We start from the raw sequence: 22,469 nt of genomic DNA, 5'->3' as shown, positions 1-22,469 counted from the left end.
TGTCAATCACTGCCCATGTGTTGTCTCGTCAATGTGTTGCGGCATGTAAGCTAAGGAATACCGTATTAATTTCGCAAAAAGCCCTTCCAGCTTATTTTCTCGCTCCTTTGCACCTGTAGGAAGGCTCAAGGTAAGAGGAACTATTAGTACGTGATTCAATTTCGAAAATAACAATTTTATAAAGCGGTAATATCCACAGCAATCTTAAATATGTACGCGCTGTTAGTTGCGAGAATGGTCATTGCACGGCTTTCAATAAGCTTATATTGTGAAGAGATTGCACAGATATTCAACCTTTTCTTTATTTCTGACACGATGAATTCGACCTGTGATTTACTTTAATTCAGCTAGTCGCCATTAAGGCTTTCTTCAAAGTCACTATTTTTTAAAAAGAAAAATAATAGTAATAAATGTGTAATTTTTCGCTTTCATCCAAGGGGAAGAAGTTTGAAGACTCTGAACTTCACTGTGACCAACTTCCGGTTTGTCTGGGTTTTTGAATGCGCTGAAAAACGTTTTCGAAATTACTGTGAATCTCATGGCGACGCACGAGGTTTCATGTCCAACATTAGGGAGCTTAAGCAAATCACGACGACGATGGCAACGACGGCAACGAGAACACAACCAAATTAAACACAAGATGTAATGAGCAAAACAATGGCTGCACGCGCGTTATACTTCTTTGTACATTTCGCTGGCGTCCTCAGCAAAACAACAACACGATATGACCAAATTCTGCGTAGTCTGAGTTACGCGACCGGTGACGGCTAATTTTTCGTATTTCCATTTGGAATTGAACGCTGTCATTGCATATTTAGCCTGAGCATGTAATTCTCGACTAGGTGTCGTCGTCGACGTCGTCGTTGTCGTTGCTTAAGCCTGAGCTCTTTATTATTCGGCGAGCATCTTGATTATTCTATTATTACAACTATAGTGTGAACTAAATTAATCCGATGTGTCGACATGTGGACCCACAATATCACATAAAACGACCCTTTGAACCGACCATATTTTTTTTCCAATCAGCTGTCATACGCTGTTAATAAACAACGAAGTCACGCCACAAATCTCAATGTCACTGTTTTCTCGCACACTAACTTTCTCAATATTCACTTCCTGCAAAGGATGCACTAGCCCCGAGCCAGTGAGAGATGCATAAACTGGGCAATTTTTGATTAATTAAAAGTTATCTTGTTCGCTGTTTGACGCAATTTTTGTCCAGGTATTTGGGGACGTCATTCATTGAGATGTGTCTAGGAGAAGTAGTTTGATGAAGTACTGGTTTTGACTAAACCACGCACGTATCTTCTTGACTTTCACAATATTGATTATTTCTTTTTATGGAGAAAATCAGTTCTTAGCGGTGGATTCTCATGCGAAATGTTCAATACGAGTGAAAGAAAAAAAAAAAAGGCGGATGCGACAAAAATGCCTCAAAAATAATACACTTTTTTAAAGATATATAAATTAAGAATATATTTTATAAGCCATATCGAAGCTGAAATTTAGGAAGTTTTATGGATATTTTGTATCTACAATGCAATTATAGGTTTTTAACTAAACAGTATAAAATTCGTCCCTTTTCTAAACGGCAAAACAACAACAACACTGAACAACAACGTAACACTAGTCGTGGGTCCGATGCTAATTAAATTTCTGCAAGAAGTTATCTGTGTCATATCAGGCTTAATAAAATAACTGAGCTACTACGCGCGCTCTTATTGGTCGATAGGTGTGTTTAGATGAGAGTATGGAAACACGGTTGTGACGTTGTAGATTCGCGCCTATTTAATTTTTGAGAATTATGTTATAAAAGTAGCAGAGTACTTTTTCCATGTTTACATAGCCTCATCTCAACACTCTGGGGCTGGGAGAAGTCTTGAAAGTTATGCAAGCCCTCAACTACGTCTCGGGTTTGCATAACTATCTCGAATTCTCCCAACCCTGTTCGTGTTTAGATGAGGCTATGCAGTCACGGAAAAAGTGCTCTATTGCTTAGATCTGCGCTGCGGCTATCGCCTCGTGGATCCACAGCTACTTTGACAATGTTATGACGAACTCATGATCAATAAAAGGACAGACGCATAAAAAACTGACGTCAATTTGTTAAATATCGAGCCTGGGCCGGGAAAACAATATTATAAAAAAAAAGCAAGAAAAATGAATAGAAAATAGTGTAACGATGCTTATTCCTTTATCTTATGCGCCATTCGCCGTAAAAAGGTATCTTTAACAGGTAGTATTCAATCAATCAAACACCAGACGGCTTTCTGTCTTTTTCCAGGCATTGACGTGTAAATTATTGTTCTGTCCTGAATTAATTAGCCCCCAACTACTTATTAACAATGCAAATCCAGTTCTACGCAATTACAATCTGATGGCGAAATCGAAATTTTACAAAGATCTATTACTTGCCTCCCTTTGGGACTATAAGGAATGGACAATTCAAGAGTGTTTTGTCTTGTTGGAAGGTAAGTTGGTTTCAGCAGCTTCGATTCAGTGCGGACATTTGAAATTTAGTGTACATGTTCGTACATTTCTTACATTGAACTAATGTAGTCAATTGTGCTGTACAACTCGAGTCACTTCAGGAAGGCGAGAAGTTTGGTTAAACACGACTGTTCTGAACAAATCAATGTTTATAATTTTGAAAAGGAAATACTTTTGAAGATGGAATACTTAACTTATGGCCTCTTTAGAAGTATATCTCTCTGATCAACTACATTTGAGGTCCGAAAAATTGCACGGTACATTTTAGAATAAGAAACAAGGAATGGGGAATATCAAATTAAAGCGTCTTGAAAAAAAAAAAAAAAAAAAAAAAAAAAAAAAAAAAATATATATATATATATTTTTTTTTTTACCGTCAAGCCACGGCAGTTGATGCTAATATAAAGTCCTTCCTTTCAAACGGTGAAAGAAAATGGCTGTTAGTTTGAAAAAAAGCGAGTTCAGGGGTAATCCAGTAATTAAGGGATACATGTATTTGCAAAGCCTCCCACACACACATAAAAAATAACCCAGCGGTTAGCCACCTGCATTCCACCATGTAATTATTACTCAACCTGTGCGTATTTCATTTAGACAACGCTATTTTGTTTTGAAGTGTAAGGCGAGTTTTGATATTATTGTCTGTTTGCCGATTGGTGGGTTAAATGTTGAGTGCTTACGCACCACTTGACTAAACAAAATTGTTTCATTTTCAGTGATCCGATTTCACGACCAAGGCCAAACGATAAAGCTGAAGAAATAAGTCATGTGCCCACTAAAACCACAGCGGAAGGAATCTTAAAGGCGTCCCACGAATCTGAAGACAGGCACGCTACACTTCGTTGGAGTCAAAATTCGCAGAAACGCGACAGTTATGTCGCTGCGATAAGTTCTTCGGAAATCAACCTTGATAACATTTCTAAGAGCGGGAAACCGTCGGCCATGGAAGAAATTCTTTTACAGAACAGAAGCAAAGAGAGTACGAGATCTGTAAATGCAAATGAAATTTCAACCAAGGTGAGGAACGGTGTTATAAATATTTTGGTGTAGCAGTCAGGCTAAACGCGCTTTTCAGTGCAAGAAAACTGTACATGATATAACGAAAAGTGCACTATCTTGGCCTGAAAATTTAAGTGAAACAATCTTTCAATATACAAACAGCTTTAGTTTTGTGAACACTGTCACTTTTCATGATGTTATGATACAGAGGACAAAATATACTTAGCACTGGAAGAAATATCGGCCGCCACATAAGCTCTACATCGCGTCAAAACATATGTGATCAAAGCGCATGTTCTCACCACGCTGCCTGCATGTTTTACTCTCGACGATGCCATAGGAGAATATGTAAGTAATCATTGCCGGCTAATTGAATTCTGTATTTCTTTGCTGCAGAAGATTGATTATGTGCTGGTTTATTCTGAGCCGGAGTCGGGTAAAGAAAATGACGAAGAAGAAAAAGAAAAAGCAGAGATTAGGGAGAAATACGAAGAAAATCTCAAAAAACAAGGACTGATGGTAGAGCATGTAACATCGGACGGGCAGGTTTGTAAACCAGCTGTGAACCTGTCAATTTTGTTTTCGTAGTGGTTTAGACTTGCCCGACACATTCAATGGACGCTTTGCATGCAAACTCTATTTTTATAATGCTAAAGCGATTTAAATTGCACTTGGGAAACAGATTTGAACACATCGTATGTTGTTCAAAGTACTATGTTATAAATGATGACAGAGAAATTCTATTGTTTATATTAAGAATTTTGCACCTGTGCAATTTGTTGTGTACCTGTGAAAATCAAGTGTTTCAGTGGACTTGTGAGTGCGTTCAATTCTTTACATTTCTCTCGCTTCTGATGTCGCAACGAGATCACTTGAAATTACCTTTTTCCAGTTTTTCCTTTTGAAACTAAGCGCTTGAAAGGATGTCGAGCAAAACATTTTGAGAAATGCCATAAAAGAAACGCCGGTCAAGAACACTAAAGATTTCCAAAGCGTATATCCTTTATAAGCAGGGAAGGTTGCCCGTTTTTTTTTTTTCCTTAAAAAATAGGGACTAGGGACTAGAGCGGAGGAGGGGGGAGTGACCGGGTACCCCGATACGCTAGTCCCGGTGGATACATAAATATAAGGCTTTCTTTCACTATATACAGGAGAATGTTGTGTTTGTCCTTATTCATGCCCCATGGGACGTGCTGGCCAAGTGCGCAGAGGAAATGATGATCCGTGTGCCTGTTAGCGCGGAGCACCAAGGGGCCCGTTTCAAGTCCTCCAGCAAGAAAAGATGGCTGAAAAAGGCTAAAAATGTCCTCAATATCTTTCAAGTTCAGGATGACTCCGACAGGAAAACCGAGCGGCCAGTCACGGCGTTTTTCAGCAGAGCAAAGAGTGACTGCTTTCTCATAGAGGACAGGGAAACTTTTTTCTCCGACATCGACCGAAGTCGAATGACACATCGCTTACTTCTCTCGACGAAGTATTCATCAGAAATGGACGACTTCGGAATCTCTCGTCTGCTCTACAAAGGGGCTTACACAGTTGCGTATCCTTTGCACGAAGATCTTCGGAAAGAAAACGAAGATGGTGCGACGGAAAACGAAAGACAACGTCTGTGCAGGAACTGGGCTTCTTTTAGCCAGTGGTACAAATATCAGCCCTTGACTGCGGTGAAGAAGTACTTTGGAACTCGGGTGGCTTTTTATTTTGCTTGGCTAGGAACTTACAATTTCATGCTTGTAATTGCTGCTTTGGTTGGCTTGTGGTGCTTTGTGGCTGGCCTCATAACAGTGAGGACTTTTACACCTGTGAAAGAAATTTGTGATAAAAATAATTCGCAGTTGTTTTACATGTGTCCGTTGTGCGACAAAGACTGCAGCTATTGGACGCTAACAAAGAGCTGTGATTACGCCAAAGTCACTCATTTGTTTGATCACGAGGGGACGGTGTTTTTCGCTGTTTTTATGTCACTCTGGGCAACGGTGTTTCTGGAGGTGTGGCGGAGGCGTCAGATAAGCTTGGCTTACGAGTGGGACATGTTGCACTTTGAGGAAGAGTTCGAACCTCCACGCCCGGCTTTTGTCACCAAAGCCCAGAACAAGAAACCAAACCCCGTCACTGGAAAACTCGAGCCTTACATCCCGTTTTCGCTACGCGCGGGAAAGTTTACCTGCGGGTTTATGATCGTTTCGTTCATGGTGCTGCTAGTGATTGCTACTTTGGTGGGAGTTGTGATCTACCGGGCCGCCATGGTTGCGGTGTTGTCGGCGTATCCTGATGAAGACGTGCAACAGGGCGCGCGCATAATTACCTCACTGACCGCGTCCGTGCTCAATCTCTTGGCTATCACAGTGCTGGGTCTGGTGTATGAGAAGATCGCTGTTGCGCTCACAGAGTGGGAAACGCCACGAACCAGAACAGAGTATCATAACATCTTAACACTGAAACTATTTTCATTCCAGTTCGTCAATATGTACTCGTCGTTGTTTTACATAGCGTTCTTTAAGAACAGTCATATCATAGGTTACCCTGGGAATTACAATCGTATTGCCGGAGGACGAATGGAAGGCTGTGATCCTTCAGGATGTTTCATTGAGCTGTGCATTCAGTTGGCTGTTATCATGGTGGGAAAACAGTTCATCAATTCCATTTCCAAGTTTGCAGTACCGTAAGTATTACTCTTTCCTGCGCGCGCTTTTCTTAAAGGAGTTCAGACACAGCATTTTGAGTTATTTTGGCCGCGTACAAAATTACCTTTAATGGAAGGAAACCTGAAAATAGTAGTTTACTAAGATATAGAAATGCGCCAAAGAGATAATATGAAACCATTAAGGAACAAACATGGTTAGCATGGTTAAGGATGGAGAAGATTAACACGGATTACAAACGACGAAATTGAGAAGTTATGCCTAAACTTTTTAAGATGTACAAACCGTGACGTAGCTCCTTAAAATTTGTCTCCTTCGTAATATATCGACGTTTGTTTTTGATCGATCACTTATATTCTTCATTGCGTTGTCCTCATTGTTAGGTCTTTGCTACGTTGGTGGAACGGCCGGAAGAGCGCCGAGAAGATCGTGCATCCCACCCAGTGGGAAACAGACTATCTCCTAAACAGTGAACATGAGCTAAGAATGTTCTATGAATACCATGACATGGGTACGGGAAATAATTCGCCACTTCGTTTAGTTCGATTCGTACTTTTGTTTGTTAACACTTTCGTTCACTGACAAAACAGGGACTTGGTTAGTAACAGGTAAACCGAGGCCTCAGTCATCTTTTTTTTCGTTTTTAACACTTATATAATATATCAAACACGAGAGACAGTTTTTCATTGGGATATCCAAACACACAGAAGAGAGTTGAAAATACGGTACGACGCGCAGCGGAGTATTTTTGACGAAATTCGAGGTGTTTGAATAGCCGATGAAACACTGTCTCGAGTGTTTGATATATTTTCTCAATCGAAACAAAAAACTAAGAAGTAAACGGTAAAGTATAAAATCGTCAAAATCTATGCTAATTAAGACCGGGTATCCAAACCTCCTTCACGGTTGTGATTTTCTTTGTTTTAACTTGGTGAATTATTAACGAGTTTCAGAAAGTCATCTCAAACACCCTGAATACCCAGGAAGAGAATTTAACCGTGGACAGTGCCTCAGTCATAATTTGTTCATGGACGTTGCCACAGTCATTTTTTTTTTGGCTACAGCCCTGAAAAATGACCTTGGCAGAATGTGGGAAAGTTTCCACAAGTTGCTCGCAACTTTACACGGTAGAATGTCAAGCCTTTATACGTGTACGTCATGTCGTAACTTCTGCTCCTGTTAGGAGAAATCGTGAATCGATCAATTATTTTCCGAGAAGATACCTGAATGAAGTCAATGTGGTTGTTAATGAAGCAATAGTCGTGCGTAGACTTGAGGCCAAAGTATAAATTAAGATTGCATCTCAGGTGCAGGGAAGATGCGTTTTTCGTCAATTGTTGGAATTTTATTTTTCGTTAAAACACGTTTTGGCCTAACTTGCTCCAACCTCAAAATGCTAACATAGTTAACTGATTTCATACATTTATTATGCTGTAAATATTTCACTCAGCTGTACCCTCCGAGCGGTTGGTTTCTCCTACGCCGAACGAGAGAGAATCCACTGCGAGCAAGTGTGCATTTCCATTGAGCATACGCGAGTTCGTCACGCCCCACGTGATGCATTTGACGTCGATTCCATTTGTTCCCAAGAAATGCTTGTACAACGCCGGTCCAAAGAATGCAAAATTTATTGCTTGCAGTGGTTTCTCTCTCGTTCGGCGTAGGAGTAACCAACTGCTCGCAGGGCACTCAGCTATTACAACACTGATTTTTAAGGTATTTTTTAGTTATCCAGTTTGGTTTTGTTACGATGTTCGTCGCAGCCTTTCCGCTGGCCCCTTTGTTCGCACTCATCAACAACATCCTGGAACTTCGGATAGATGCTATTAACTTTGCGGTGAATTTCCGCCGACCGATAGCAGAGCGGGCTCAAGGGATTGGAATCTGGTTTGGAATTCTTCGTTCGATGAGTTGGTTTGCCGTTTTAGTGAACTCGTTTGTAATCGCCTTTACTTCTGAGTTCATTCCGAGGTAAATTTCAATCAAACACGCCTTACAATGTATGTTGTTAGCGAGAATCGCAGTGTGATCTGGTTATGAGCCCTGGGGCCCATTTCTCGAAGGTTCCGAAACGTTTTCGCACCCGGGAAGCCATAGCAAAATCCCAAGCCTTATGATTACAGAGCTGTTTTAGTCTAATATTCAGAGGTTTCCCTCCATACAAGAAGTTTCAGGAGTATAAACCTCTCTGTTTTTAGATACAAATGAACTAAAATGGCTTTCGAGAAACAGGCCCCTCGCTGAGAAAATCGTGTTCAACGATTGTCGCCATCGTGCAAGACCCTTTACCCTCACAATGTCTCTCCCGACCCAAGTGTACAAATGGGGATCGAGATATCTTTGTAAAAAAACCTGACAAAAATTCTTGGGAGTAGCTGCTCTATCGTTTTGTTTATTTCTTTATTGTTTCCTTCATTGTCTTATCGGTGTTTTCTTTAAATAACTTGTATATACTAAGTTCTATTTGTCACTGTCATTTGTTTCTTAGGGAAGTCTACAAATACGCGTACAGCCCTGATGGAAGTTTGACTGGTTATGTCAATAACAGCTTATCTTACTTCAACATTAAAGACTTCAGTGAAATGGCCCTGCCTCGGGACCCTTTCAAAAATTTACCTTATAACAAGTCCTACTGCAGGTCAGTAAATAACACAGCCTTACCGGCCATGGAGTGGAATATTTACATTAAAGTTATTGAGATTGATTAATTCTTTTATTGCCAAGAAAAAGAAAGACGTTTTCCAAAGGAAAAAGAAAAACATCCGTTTAATTCAGTTGCAGCGCTATTCCTGTTTAAAGCAGACCGATCGCCTTCAGTCCCGCCGATAAAATCCGCCCTAAATTTAAAGATTAGTTATTTACTTGCTCCGAACAAATTTTCAGTTTTCAGGCATTGAGCCCTTTCAAATACTTTTCTGACAAGAAAACTGTTAAAGCTAAAAATTCTTATTTTACAACTTGACCACTTCCGAAATTTATCGTACATACAGACGGGGATGATAAAACAGCATGCAGCGATACATGCGCTTTCTGTTGGAAAAAAAACAAAACAAAACAAACAAAAAAACGTTATATTGATCGATTTTAAAGCTAATAGTCCATCTTAGCCCATGTTTGCCATCCCCGCAATGTGGATGACCTTTCAGTTGTTACAATGTATCTTATTTGTTTTTGGTTTTTACAGATACAAGGAGTACTTTGATCCCGTCGAGCCTTACGATTTCAACCGCCAATACTTCTTCGTGCTTGCTGTTCGATTGGGTTTTATCATCATCTTTCAATATTTTGTGTTCTTCACCGTTGGTTTCCTGGACTGGCTCATTCCCGATGTCCCTCGCAAACTTGAAGTCAAAATAAAGCGGGAAAATTTCGTTGCCAGGGCCTGTCTGACTGCAAGCGAGGCTGAAGCGTCACGTGAACTGCACGCTCGCGAGCCACACACTGCCGGTTCTGCGAACTCTCTTTACATGTCATGTGAGAATGTCAACAGATCCAGGAACTCAAATGTTGGCGGAAGCAAACTTAGTATACATAGAGTATGATTACAGCATGAAATGGAGAAGAAATTTAATAGTGAGATTTGCGTTTCAGAATTTTATGATAACGCCGCGGCTTACAAAGGAATATTTCATTGAGACTGAGTTAAAGCTATTTCCAGTTTACAGTTATAATCTCATTCTGTTTTGTATTTCTTTTCTGATTCAACCTTTTCCGATTAATTCAAAAATCAACTTGCGCCTTGTTTTCAACCAATAAGATACCAAATTGTCTAAACTAATACAGGATAGCCCTTTTCACGGGCAACTTTCCTCATTTGCATGACAATATAATTCAACGAAAATGCGCATCCACGTGGGATTACATTGTAATGTAAATAAGCAAAGCTAACCGTGGAAAAGGCTATTTGTCACGCGCTTGGAGGCCACCACGTGCCGTATTTATTTGCTTTGAGTTCTACCTGTTTCATTACGGTGTTTCCGTTTGTTGTGATGGGTGGTTACAATTGCTTTGGTTCTGACTTAGCCACTCAATTAAAAACCTGCTCTAACTGCCGAAACTGAATCGCTTTTCTTTTTGCAAAACGAGTCCGTGTAAACCATTCATATGAATGATTTCGCACGAAGAGTCATTATGACACAGAAGTAGAAGGTAACTCGGAAATGGCATATTAGGTGCAAAACCAACACCAGTCGTGAGTTCGGCGAACCATGTGTACTCGTGTTGACTTGTCACCTCCTACCCTTTCTTCCTCTTTATACATGATCACATGGTATGACTTCCGGTTAGTAAAATACGACGAGCTAACTTTCGGTTAATGGCGACATCTTTAAAGTTAGACGACTCGACAAAGAAGTCATGTGGAAACGACTTCACTCTCATTAATTGTTTCTGATACAGCCCTCAAAAACTTCCCAAAATCGGCCAAACTAGCCTCCGGTACCATCTTAAGGTCTATTGGACAACCCTTAACAGAGAATGGCTTTGTGGGTGGCAAATATTGAGTTGATAATTGTCTAGTCAGTTGCACGTGTTCATGATGACCTGGAAGTATTTTTTTTGCTGACTTTAGGTACATTAGCATATCTGACGCCTTTGAGGTCTAAATATAGTACAATTAAGATAATAATGTAATAATGCGATGTCTATAAATGAAAATCATTAAATGTTAGTAAGAAAGGTTGCTAGTTGTTGCATTAATACCAGGCATGAGCAAATCGCAATAGGTTACTCAGCGACAGGCAAGGGAGTTACTTATCGGCAACTACTTAGCTGTGAGAGCAAAATGTTGTCGATCTATAAAAAAAACAACAACAGCAACCGGAGCGTCGGACGTTTGGTTGCCGATGATCGAAAACGAGCGGGCTCTGGGGACGAAACTGGTCGACAAGGGCGCTTTAGGCCCCGTCCACAATACGGTTAGGCCTACCATCCAGACCAATCCTCCACGAAAACGGCGGGAGCTTTTCGAAAACGATGACATGACGATAATGACGAGATTTACATGCTCGAGTTTTCCTCCAGCACAAATCCAAAATGACCGGTGAATGTTGCGTTTTCAAATTTCTCCCGCGTAGTATGAACTGAGACTTGTATTCGAACAAAAGTTCCGGTTTGAATTTCCCAAAATTTCCAGTGCCTTGTTGAATGGTTGGAAATTCATCAACAATTTTCGAATTTGGGATATCTTCCATCGCCTAGAAATTTCTGTACCATTTGCTGTTTGCCTCTATTTCAATATGTTCAGGAATTTTTAGTTGAAAGGAAAGCGTCCATGATCTCACATAAAAGTATGACTAATCTGACTGGTTTGACTTTGGCCACTGATCAAGGGTGAGAAAAAGCGCTTTCGAGCACAAATTCTTGCTGCAACGTATTTAGTTCGTCGATGGAAGCCTCAGTCAGTAGTTTAATATTCCTGATTGAAAAAAAATGCGATATGTAGAATTGTCCAAAGTCTCGACATTCATAATCGACTGACCATAAATGTAGACGTGCACAATTAAAATTAAACCGTACATGCACAAGAGCTTTTGTTGTAAAAGTTTTTGTTGTGGTTGTTGTTAAGAGTGAAATTACAAACAGTGTACTGGACTTGTGTGCACCATCATTCATGACATACTTCGTTTTCCACGATTTATTTTTCTTTTATTTTACCGAATCTGATTGGCTCATTTTTACGCGAAGTATTCACATACAGGTGAATTCTTCGCGAAACAATGACCAGTCAAATATCTTTGATTGAATTTAGTTTTCTAGAGCTTCTGCTATCACATGTGATTCTACGAGTGAACTAAGTTGGACCGAATGTTGTTGAACAACCTTAAGAAGAACCAAGCTGTTCCAAATTCAAAGCAGCTTGTGTTTAATGGAGAAAAAGAAACTTATCCATAGGTAAGTTAAGATGAATTTTCGTTGCAAACCATAAACGTTGCCTCCATTATTTTCAGTGAGATTTTGGTAAAACGTACACCACGTACACCGAAAAATTCCATGAACAGCTGTACAACTCCCCGGTCAGTTCAACCTCCACTTGTACGGTCTACAGTTACGGAAAACTGTGTAACAATTTGAAACTACATCCAACATCTAAGCAGAGGAGCAGGTTCCGCTATCTTCGATCGCTTTTACCGCCTCTAATCGGGTGGCGAGATTTCGAAACTCAACTGAGTTGTTCATTGCTTATGGTTTCGTCATCCTTTCAGAATCAGCCATTATTTGAATTAAACGGAATTTAAACCATTTTTTTAAAACAAACTTTGCTGATTTTTAATTTCTGTTGCTTATTCGTTTCTTTGATTCATTTTACATAGGAACGAAACAATGTTTTCGTATGGTGCTTTAGACGAGAACAGAAATATGCCTGAGAAAGCTCTCAAGATCTTGTAAGTAAAACTGCTCAACTGAAACCAAATAACTTACATACACTCGTTTTCCCAGTTTTCGTAAACGATTGTTGTCTTTGTAGTCAGTATAATCATCAGAAGACGGGTAATCTTGAAGCGGTTGACGAGAATATGAACGCAATGACACCTGGAGAAACTTCAACCCCTAAGTCTCCGGACAAAAGGTGAGGTTTTTTAAGTATAACGATTAAAAGCTTGTAAAATACATTGTAGACGTACTAGAAAGAAAAAATACTTCTGTCTTTCTTCTCGACTGCCAAACATTTATGCCGCCAAGAGAGAACGATTGGCCCACACAGCAAAATCATCAAGGTAATCCATTCCAAGAGTCCATTCCATCATAATTTTCATTCAAATTTGCATATTGGTCATGGTGAAGATCACGCGCACATTCAATAACCCATGCGTTACGCTGTATGATATGCAGTCTGCAGCACATGACATTCAACCGCTATACATGTCACGAGTAATTTGAGTTATTTTTTTCTGTGGCCGGTCTTATATCCTAGTTTAAAATTAACTATTTTAAAATTTGTTCTATTTTGTCACACCCCATGGCCAGTCCAAGCGGTTTGCGCGCTCGAGTTCCAGCAGCTAGCCAAAGTGAAGCTTCCAGGCGGCAGGGTGATTCTGCCGATCAAACACCGCTGTTAGACGAGGAAGCTGTATTGTCGAAACACCAGATGATGGAGGAGAAGACCCTGGAGATCGAGTTGGAACACGTCGAAGTCGAAAAGAAAGAGAAGGAACGGCTGTGCTTTCGTGATGGCAAGAGGTTGATCGACTATGTGATTGTGTACGAGACGCCGTCGAACGAAGACGATTTGAAAGAAAACGCGAAAGAAGAGTTAAGCGAAAAAGCAGAAAAACGGGAAAAATTTCGGCAAAATCTACTAGAGGCTGGACTTGAGATGGAGTACGAGGAGGAAGTTACGACCAAGGTAGGTGCAGCTTATAAACTGTTTGTATTTTATGATCGAGCAGGCTGGATGTAAGCCCCTGCTAATATCTCAGTGTAAATTTCAACGTGTATTGTCTGCAAAATATTGAAGAAAAACATGTTAACTGCATTCGTATTTTCTTTTTCGCCGTTCATTTCGCAAGACTAAAAAATGCTATAAAATGTCAAGTGTAAAAGCGATTCAGTAACTCCCTTATTTACGTCTGATTTACGTTGAAGTTTTTGTATTCGGTATTTTGTGGTACGAACCCTCCAATATTTCCCAATATTGACTCCAGGTTTAAGCGTATTTTTAATAGGGAGTGGATCATTCTACCTGTAACAACGATAAAAAAGCTCCTTCGTATGACGGACAAAGTATTGTCTTTGTTCAGTGACCTGCTCCAATTTACTAAAAAAATATGCGGCGTACTTTTTCTCGTAAATCCCTGATTGAGCCAAAAAAAATTATTCATTTCTCGCACACGTTTTCACAGTTTTTGAATAATTTAGTCTGTTTCCTCCTGTCCGTTAGACAAAGATGTTTACAGTCAGACATTGACCATGAAATCTTATTTTTTCGACTGAGAGGGAAAGTCGGTTGTTCAATTAAGTTTATGTCCAAGACTGCTCTACGTGTTTACGAATTTACTAGACGTTCTTTCTACACGCCTTTCATGGTTTGTTAACCGCAAGACGAAAATTTACACATGACTTAAATTTCTTTGTTGTTGTGTCACGCAATCTGTTTGTTCATTCGCGTCTTCATAGCCGCATAAGAAATTTCACACTTTCAAATAATATACGTTTCTTGACTTCATCTTGGAATACTTCCAAAAATATCTTGAATTTTCGTTTAAAAAAATCCTCATGTTTGTGTTGGGTTTTTTGTGATCCAGCGAAGTTCAACGACATGTTTTAAAAATGTATAGTCAGAGTATATAAAGAATAATAACAATTATAAAAAATTTATATATTCTTTGGTATATGCAATGCTGGAGGAATTTGAGAGTCTAAGAATCCCGAAAATGCCACTAAAACGCCCAGTACAGATTAAGTGCAGAGAGGGCATTTTATTTTCTGTGGTTAAGTTTCGATTATTATTTTCACAGTCAACATATTTCCATTGTTTACTTTGTTGAATTTTCTACCTCTATTGCTTTGCGTCTGATAAGGGTAATGCGCTCTTATGGCGTGTAAATAGCATAACATTGACCTTTTTAACTCGCTCTGTAAACAGTCTATCCATGTTTTGGGCTGGAATTGTTCAGCCGTCACGTTCGATCCTGGGGAACCGCCGCCATTTTGGCGGGAGGTCTGTACTCATCACGGATTTCTCTCGCCAAATAATCAAGGATGCTGTGGCTCTACCATCAAGCGTGACCGAGCAATGTTAGCGAAACCTGAATCGAGGGACTGTTCACCTTTTATTTATTTCTAGCTTGCTTTTAGAAAAGTAGCGTACTACTGAAGTCCCTGTCTAGGAAAATTGCTTGGTTCTTTTCCATAGGCGAAGGAAGAACTGAGCGCAAAAAGTGGGTTAGCCCTAGCCATTCTCGTTCCCAGAGGCCGCGCTCCTTTTAGTGCTGACGAAAAGGAGCGCAGCCTCTGGGGACGAGAATGGGCCCTAGCAAGTTTCAAATGCATCGGGGCTTTCGAGAAACGGACCCCTGGTCGGTCAAAACCAGGAGAAAGGCTTTACTGGTTCATAGCTGTGAAAAAAATAATGATAAGTAAAAAAAAATTGAACACGCTTTGGGCAAATAATGATGTCATTACCAGTACAATATATATTTTGTGTTTTGTATTTGATAGGATGACAAGACAAAGACTCATTTCTGGAAAATTCATGCTCCATGGGACACTTTGAGCAAGACTGCAGAGGACATCATGATGAAGATGCCTATAAAGGTAACATTTTATTTCGAGCCTAGATCTCATCACATGTTTGATATGTTTGCACTGAGGTTGGACAAATTTAAAATGTTTTTTTAAAAACGTTCTTTCGATCATAACCCCCTTTTTCTATCTTTCCTTCTCTGCTCTGCATTCTTTCCGATTTCTTCATTTTTCTTATCTCCTTTTTCTTTCCTTCCTTTATCTCTTTATACGTTCATTTTCAGTCTGTCCGTTCGTCCGTCTGTCTGTCGGTCCATTGGACTGTTCACAGTCCCCTATTTTTCCGTGAGATCGTAGATGTCGATCGTTGAGCTCGACGGGCCGCCATCTTGGTCTTTTGATTCAAGCGAAACTGGAGAGAGTACAAAATGACGGTGGGTAGGGGTGGTGGAGGGCACGGCTAGCCGTGACCCCCACGCTATCAACCCCACCGCTACTACCCACGGGCATTTTGTACTCTCCCCAGTTTCGCTCGCATCAAGAGACCAAGATGACGGCCCGTCGAGCTCAACGATCGACATCTACGATCGTACGGAAAAATAGCGGACTGTGAACAGTCTATCGGTCCATTTGCCGGTCCATCGGTCGGTCGGTCGGTCGGTCAGTCAGCCAGCGTGCCAGTCGGCCAGTTCGTCCGCCGTCGATAGGTCGGCCGGTCGTTTCGGTCCGTCGATGAGTCGGTCAGGTTGGCAGGTAGGCAGGCAGACAAACGGTCAGTCATTTATTTGTCATTTTATCTACTTTTCGTCATTTAGGAAAGTGACATCCAGACCAAAAACTGGTACGAAAAACATGTTGGGCAAGGCATACGAGACATGATTGCTCGCAACAACCCGTTCGAAATTCAAGACCCCTCCATCATCAGAAGCCGCAATTACTTCATGGGCTACTTTAAGAGGGATCGCTTAGAAATTTATGTCGGCCACCAAAACAAGGACACGTTCTTCAGCCAAACAGAGCGAAGCCGCATGGTGGAACAAATCTGCAGCAAAGTGAGATTCAGTGAGGAGAGATATGACGTCGGGGTCAGGAGGCTGATCCATGATCAGTGCATTACAGCAGCGTACCCGCTCCATCCCGGTTCCGAAGAAAGTCCCGAGGGCGAACCGCCCACTAACGACAGGCAGCGTTTGAGACGTGACTGGGCGCGGTTTGGACGCTGGTTCAAGTTTCAACCATACGACGCCATCAAGGATTATTTTGGCACTGAAATTGGCTTGTACTTCTCCTGGCTGGGTTTTTACACCATCATGCTGATCCCTGCTGCTATTTTTGGGCTCGTTGTCTTCTTGTACGGCATCATCAACGCACGCAGCTTCCAGCCTGTGATAGATGTGTGTAACAAGTCAAACGAGAAAATCTTTTACATGTGCCCTCTGTGTGATGCTCAGTGCCCTTACTGGTCGCTGATTTCAAGTTGCTACTACTCCATTGCAACCCACGCGTTCGATAACGATTCCACGGTGGTCTTCGCCGTCTTCATGTCGGTTTGGGCGACGGTTTTTCTGGAGTTCTGGAAGCGTCGTCAAGCTGTCCTTGCCTACAAATGGCACATGATGCATTTTGAAGATGTCGAGGAGCAGTTTCGCCCGGAGTTTGTCGCCACTGCGCCAACCTGGCGGAGGGATCCCATCACGGGCAAGATGGTCCCCCACATTCCCAAGATGACTCGATACCAGAGGTTCGCCGGGGTGGGGAGCGCCATCTCGTTCATGATACTCCTAGTAATCGCAGCTGTGGTGGGCGTGGTCGTGTACAGGGCCTCGGTGTATGGATCTTTAGTGGGTAGTTCCTCGCCATCTACACGCAGTAATGCCAAGTTTATCACTAGTGTAACGGCAGCCTTGTTGAACTTGGTGAGGTTTAAACCGACTTTCTATGTGTTTCTTTATTAATGTGGTAGTCGAGTCTGTATAGCCATCGTTCAATTTCCTCAGCTTTAATTTGAGTTCCCAGTATTAGTTTCAGTAACTGTCAGGAAGATATATGTTTGCATAAAAAACCTCGTCTGGACCATAGCTTGGTACAGGCAAACCGAGGCAATTGCCTTAGTAATGCTTTTTGTTTTCACTGTTCATATTCATCATAAACACTTTTAATACCTAGGAACAGAATCAAACCATGGACATTGCCTCAGTCATAATTTTTTCATGGACACTGCCTCAGTCATTGCTTTGTTTTTTTTTCTGGGTGCGGCCCTTGCTCGTTCAGGTCATCAAGAACTTTGGTCAAGTATAGAACATGTACACTAGATTTGACACTAGATTCCTTTTCGCTTCATTTCAAATGAGGCGGTTTGTCACAATGGTCTTCTTGTTTTGTTTTTTGTTTCCTTTTTTTTCCATTCAGGTTTTCATCAACCTGTTAAAGTTCTTCTATGAGAAGCTGGCGTTGTGGCTGACGAATTGGGAAAACCCGCGAACAGAAACCGATTACCAGGACAGCTTTACCTACAAGATGTTCCTGTTCCAGTTCGTCAACACTTATTCATCCATTTTCTACATCGCCTTCTTCAAGTTGAATCTGGTGATAGGTACACCGGGCAACTATCGGCGATTTGGAGGCAGTGGAGGATATCGCCTGGACGGCTGTGGAGCTGCGGGCTGTATGATTGATCTCTGCATTCAGTTGGCGATTATCATGATCGGCCAGCAGATCATTGGCAACGTCACTGAAGTAGCTATCCCGTAAGTACTGACCAGCAGGTCTGGTCTCTGTGGTGAATTTTGAATGCGCTGTTGTTGTTGTTGTGTCATTTGCAGAAGACATAACAGAAAGTACACAAAAAAAACCTTAAGAATAAGGTCGGTTTTTTAAAAGTAAATAAACACATTATTTCGTCAAAGTCACCTAATTTATAGTTTTGATGTCATTTACGTTGTATTATATGTAACGTACATGTACATACATGCATAGAACTGGATTATAAGGTATTCGCGTTTATTGCTTTTGTTGCCTTCATAGCTAAAGTTTCTTCACAAGGACATAACAGAGAGGGCGTAATAGACAAAAGCAACAGCAAAAAATAACAACTCAAAATGAAGGCCTTTCAAAGCAAAATATCTCTTTCCAAACGAAGGAGAACTCAACTAATAGTTTTATTAGGTAGAAAAACACCTGTGAAGTAACAATAGACCAAAACTAAGACGCTTGCAGCTGAGGAAGCTTAAGCCTGACAGTTCAGTGACAGAGCTTTCTAAAAGACAGAGGAGGCAGTGTGGCCGAGTGGTTAGGACGCCGGACTTGAAATCCGGAGATCGCGGGTTCAAGTCCCGCTCTGACCAGTGACTTAGCCGAGTTGTTTCTCGGCAGACCCAAATTCAACTCCTCGGTCATGCTTGTAAAGAGCCTGGAATTTTTAAGCCTTTTAGGTTTATATATTTGATATATTTCTTTCTTTCAATGTAAGTGACATGCCCGTCAGTGAGGGTGTAGCTAAGCACGTTGACCACTGTAAACAACAACATTTGAACTTTTTTTTTTGTACTGAAGCTCATACTTATCTTTGACTTTGTTCTCACTGTTACTTAGCGGGCTGATGAAGTGGTGGAAGCTGCGCCAAGCCATGAAGGAAGCAATGGAGATTCCTCAGTGGGAAGAAGATTACAAACTGAGCGCTCTGCCGGATCATCACATGTTTTGGGAATACTTGGAAGTTGGTAAGATTCTATTGTTCCTTACAGTAAACTTCTAGAAATAAACTAAGGTTTTTCCTGGTCCAGAAGTTGATCAGTTTTTACGTTTACCGCACGGTGTTGCAGTACAATATCAAAAACGTGTTTGGCGACATTTCCAAACACCGAGAAGAGCGTTGAAAATACGACACGCAGCGGAGTATTTTTGACGAACTTCGAAGTTTTGGGAAACTGTAGTCAAATACTGTCTCGAGTGTTTGTTATATCTTCTCAATGAAAACTGAAACCAAGGAGAAAACCGCGGAAAAGAAGAGGTAAAAATCTGCGCTTTTTAAAGATTAGATATTTAGACACCGTTACGGTCATGATTTCCTTTGCATGTTTAAACTTGATGAACCAGTTTATCAACGAGTTGAGAATCCTGTATCTAATCCATTAAGTTCGATTGAGCATGATTACCAAAACTATCAGCCGAGTAAAACAATTTAAATGGCCAACCAAGATATTTGAGTTTCGTGTATCAGTGAAGGCATACGATTGACTGAGAAGACGTCTTTTGCTCCGGTTGCCCAGACGTTAGCCTGAAATGTCAGTCATCCCCCGCCTTCAGCCTAATCGCCCGGGGATTTAGACTGCGATAAGTCTCTCTTTTCCTCGAAAATCCATGGGGAAGAACGCAAACAAGTAAGCGTCCAAGCGTGACTGTGAGCGTTACGTGCCAGCGGCAATGCCGCGAGCTGCTAGTAGCGCGGGCGTCGGAAGAAGAGTGAGACTGCTCGTAGTCTACCAGGGATTAGGCTGAGGGCGGAAGATGAATGACATTTCAAGCTACCCAGACGTCAGTTACCAAAACAAAGCTCTTTCTGAACTTCCCCTAGCCCGGACAATTACAGTATTTGAACGACTGATACTCTTGAGCTCAAGCAATTTGCTAAAATAGTGCTGCTCTTGTGCTGCAATTTGCAATTTAGAATTGCGCCGTTTATGCTGAAAAACTCTTTGCTTTTCTCTCTTGTTCCAGTGTTACAGTTCGGTTTTGTGACCATGTTTGTAGCTGCCTTTCCTCTCGCCCCTCTGTTCGCGTTGCTTAACAGCGCTTTGGAGCTGCGGGTTGACGCTGTAAACTTTGTCTGCCAATTTCGTCGCCCTATCGCCAAGCGTGCTCAAGACATCGGCGCCTGGTATCGCATCATGGAAGCCATTGCAAGCCTGTCAGTCCTGGTAAACGCATTTGTGATTGCGTTCACTTCAGACTTTATCCCCAGAATCGTTTACAGATATTCCTACACAACGGACAACACGCTTGTGGGTTACGTGGAAAACCGTTTGTCCTACTTCAACATATCAGACTTTGATACCTACGATTTGAGAGGCAAACCCGAAGATAAATACGCGTATCAAGTGTTGAACTATACCAGTGAGTACTGTAGGTAAGTGAACGTTCACTGTACTCTAAGCTACCGCCTTAACTTACGACGGTAAGTAGGCTAAAAACAGTCTTGCGCAGGAGGCGTCTACGAGTTGCCGATCGAGGGAGGGAGGAAGTGATGTACAGAGGGACGTAGGGAGGGGTTTAGGGAGGGAGGCGGGGTGGCGGGGGGGGGGGGTGAAGAGTGAGAGAGGGAGAGAAATAGAAAGAATGCTTTTTGATTATATATTTCAAACCCTATTAAACGGCCACCCTCGGGGAATTGGATAGTGGCCGCGTAAAGGGGGTTGGCCACTTGATGGAGGTAAAAACAATAGAAGAGTCCTCAATCGGCCGGGACTATGATTAGTGGCCGCCTAATAGGGGTGGCCGTTTAATAGGTGGCCGCTTAATAGGCGACTTGCATGATGGCGTCATTTGACTACAACTACCAGAATCCTTCACTCTTTCTGTTTGTTATGCTAATCAGGGCAATTTTTAATTAGACCCACTGGGAATTTAAAATGTAAATAATAAAGAAAAAACGAAAGGAACTCTGGTAGTTGTAGTCAAATGACGCCAACGTGCAAATCTGCTATTATAGAGGTTCGACTGTATTTACAGTGGAATGTTAGTTGGAATCTCTGCAATCATTTTTGTTTCGCATTGGCCCTTGCAGGTACCCAGGCTACCACGAACGTAAATATCCTTACAACGTCACCAAACAGTACTGGCAGGTGATCGCCGCAAGGCTGGCCTTCGTGTTTTTGTTTCAGTACATCGTGTACGGCGTCACAAAGTTCGTGGCATATCTAGTGCCTGACCGGCCTAAGCTCCTTGAGCTGAAAATCAAACGAGAAGAATTTCTGGCAAAGGAGGCTCTTCTACAGAGGGAGGTGGAAGAGATTGATGCAAGTGTAGAAGTAGTGGCTTAGCAAGGTTGGTTTACATATTTCAGCTGTTTATAACTTCTCAATATCTAGGTGAAACCAGGCCTTCCGCTCTGCAATAGATACGCAGTACGCATAACCTTCATTTGATGCTGCCTATTATGCTGTACCAAAGTAGTTCTAACTTTGAAGGTTATCATAGAAGAAACCCCTAGCTGGTGACGATTCAAAGGGTACTTTTTAAAGGGGTCAAATCATGTCCCATATTTTTTCTTGCAAATTTCACAAAAATATTGTTGTTTTCGTCAGCTTTTAGCTTAGCTCTCTTGTAACGAAGAGTAGTGACTGTTCTGTTCTTCTTTACAGCTTCTTTACGCCGACAACTTACTGAATGGAACCGTCCCTCAAAGTTCCTGGAATTTAAACCACTCTAAACCACCTAAAAGAACAGCCCGAATTTTGTTTTGTTTAAAGTTCTTCGATAACATAATAATACAAAAAACAGGATAACTGGTTCGTGTGAAAAACTATTGTACGCTTTTACGTTTACATCGTTGTACTTACTTCGTTAGGTTGTTACGATTTGTTACTTTTGGTAAACATGCCTTTGAGAATCAAACGGTTATGACATCGGCTCGTAGTTTGTTTCACTGGTTAGTAACCTGACTAAACATGTGTCTCTCAGTTTCGTCATTTTAATTCTTTCTGGAAGAGATTCAACCTGAAAAATCCCATGCTGATGACGTTTGATGACGTATGGAGGGTAGAGTTTCTGATTGGTCGTAACTCTGTTTATTGTGGCGCGCTAATAACAACCAATCCAAACACTTCACAGATCCTTGGGCGCCAAGTCATGAGGATTTTTTGCTGAATGTCAACAAATAAACTCTCCCCAACGTTTGCCTTGCATTTGTTATAACAGCAGTTGTGAGAATTCGGTCTAGATTGAATGTAAGAATTATATCCGCTTAGTTATCACTTACTATGTCCTTGCCTTATATGAATATAATATTTTTTTGAGCAAACAAATGTTCTTTGTCTTTATTAAAAGATAGTTTTTAGGGAATACATTTATTCCGAAAAAGATGTTAATAAATGCTCAGTAAGATCCTATATTTATCAATTTGCGAGTGAGGTACTTTTTCACTTGAAGGAAAATTGA

The 22,469-nt window shown here is 41.2% G+C and overlaps 2 protein-coding genes and 1 non-coding gene across 4 annotated transcripts; all 3 read left to right on the top strand.

Annotated features, from left to right (window-relative positions):
• Positions 1-27: 27 nt before the first annotated feature.
• Positions 28-11,297, top strand: LOC145490328 (anoctamin-4-like). Of its 2 annotated transcripts, none has more exons than XM_081469457.1 (8): positions 28-130; positions 3,207-3,507; positions 3,889-4,035; positions 4,641-6,151; positions 6,515-6,642; positions 7,859-8,102; positions 8,620-8,769; positions 9,316-11,297. In XM_081469457.1, exons 2-8 carry the CDS (start codon positions 3,433-3,435, stop codon positions 9,671-9,673), a joined length of 2,613 nt encoding a protein of 870 aa, XP_081325583.1. In that variant the 5' UTR covers positions 28-130; positions 3,207-3,432; the 3' UTR covers positions 9,674-11,297. The 2 variants fall into 2 exon arrangements, with proteins under 2 accessions (XP_081325583.1, XP_081325582.1); XM_081469456.1 differs by having other exon boundaries at positions 31-130; positions 3,886-4,035.
• A 1,308-nt stretch (positions 11,298-12,605) lies between these two features.
• On the top strand, positions 12,606-22,450 carry LOC145489513 (anoctamin-4-like). Its single transcript, XM_081468496.1, has 9 exons — positions 12,606-12,699; positions 13,098-13,476; positions 15,291-15,386; positions 16,130-17,230; positions 17,724-18,061; positions 18,906-19,033; positions 20,031-20,439; positions 21,097-21,356; positions 21,674-22,450. Exons 1-8 carry the CDS (start codon positions 12,647-12,649, stop codon positions 21,350-21,352), a joined length of 2,760 nt encoding a protein of 919 aa, XP_081324622.1. The 5' UTR covers positions 12,606-12,646; the 3' UTR covers positions 21,353-21,356; positions 21,674-22,450.
• On the top strand, positions 18,586-18,658 carry Trnas-uga (transfer RNA serine (anticodon UGA)). Its single transcript has one exon. It is a non-coding gene; the product is annotated as a tRNA-Ser (tRNA).
• Positions 22,451-22,469: the final 19 nt, after the last annotated feature.

The sequence above is a fragment of the Orbicella franksi genome, chromosome 6 (genome assembly GCF_964199315.1).
Source record: "Orbicella franksi chromosome 6, jaOrbFran1.1, whole genome shotgun sequence".
Taxonomy (NCBI): Eukaryota; Metazoa; Cnidaria; class Anthozoa; order Scleractinia; family Merulinidae; genus Orbicella; species Orbicella franksi.
The sequence above is the reverse complement of the archived record's forward strand: the minus strand, read 5'-3'. Positions and strand labels throughout refer to the sequence as shown.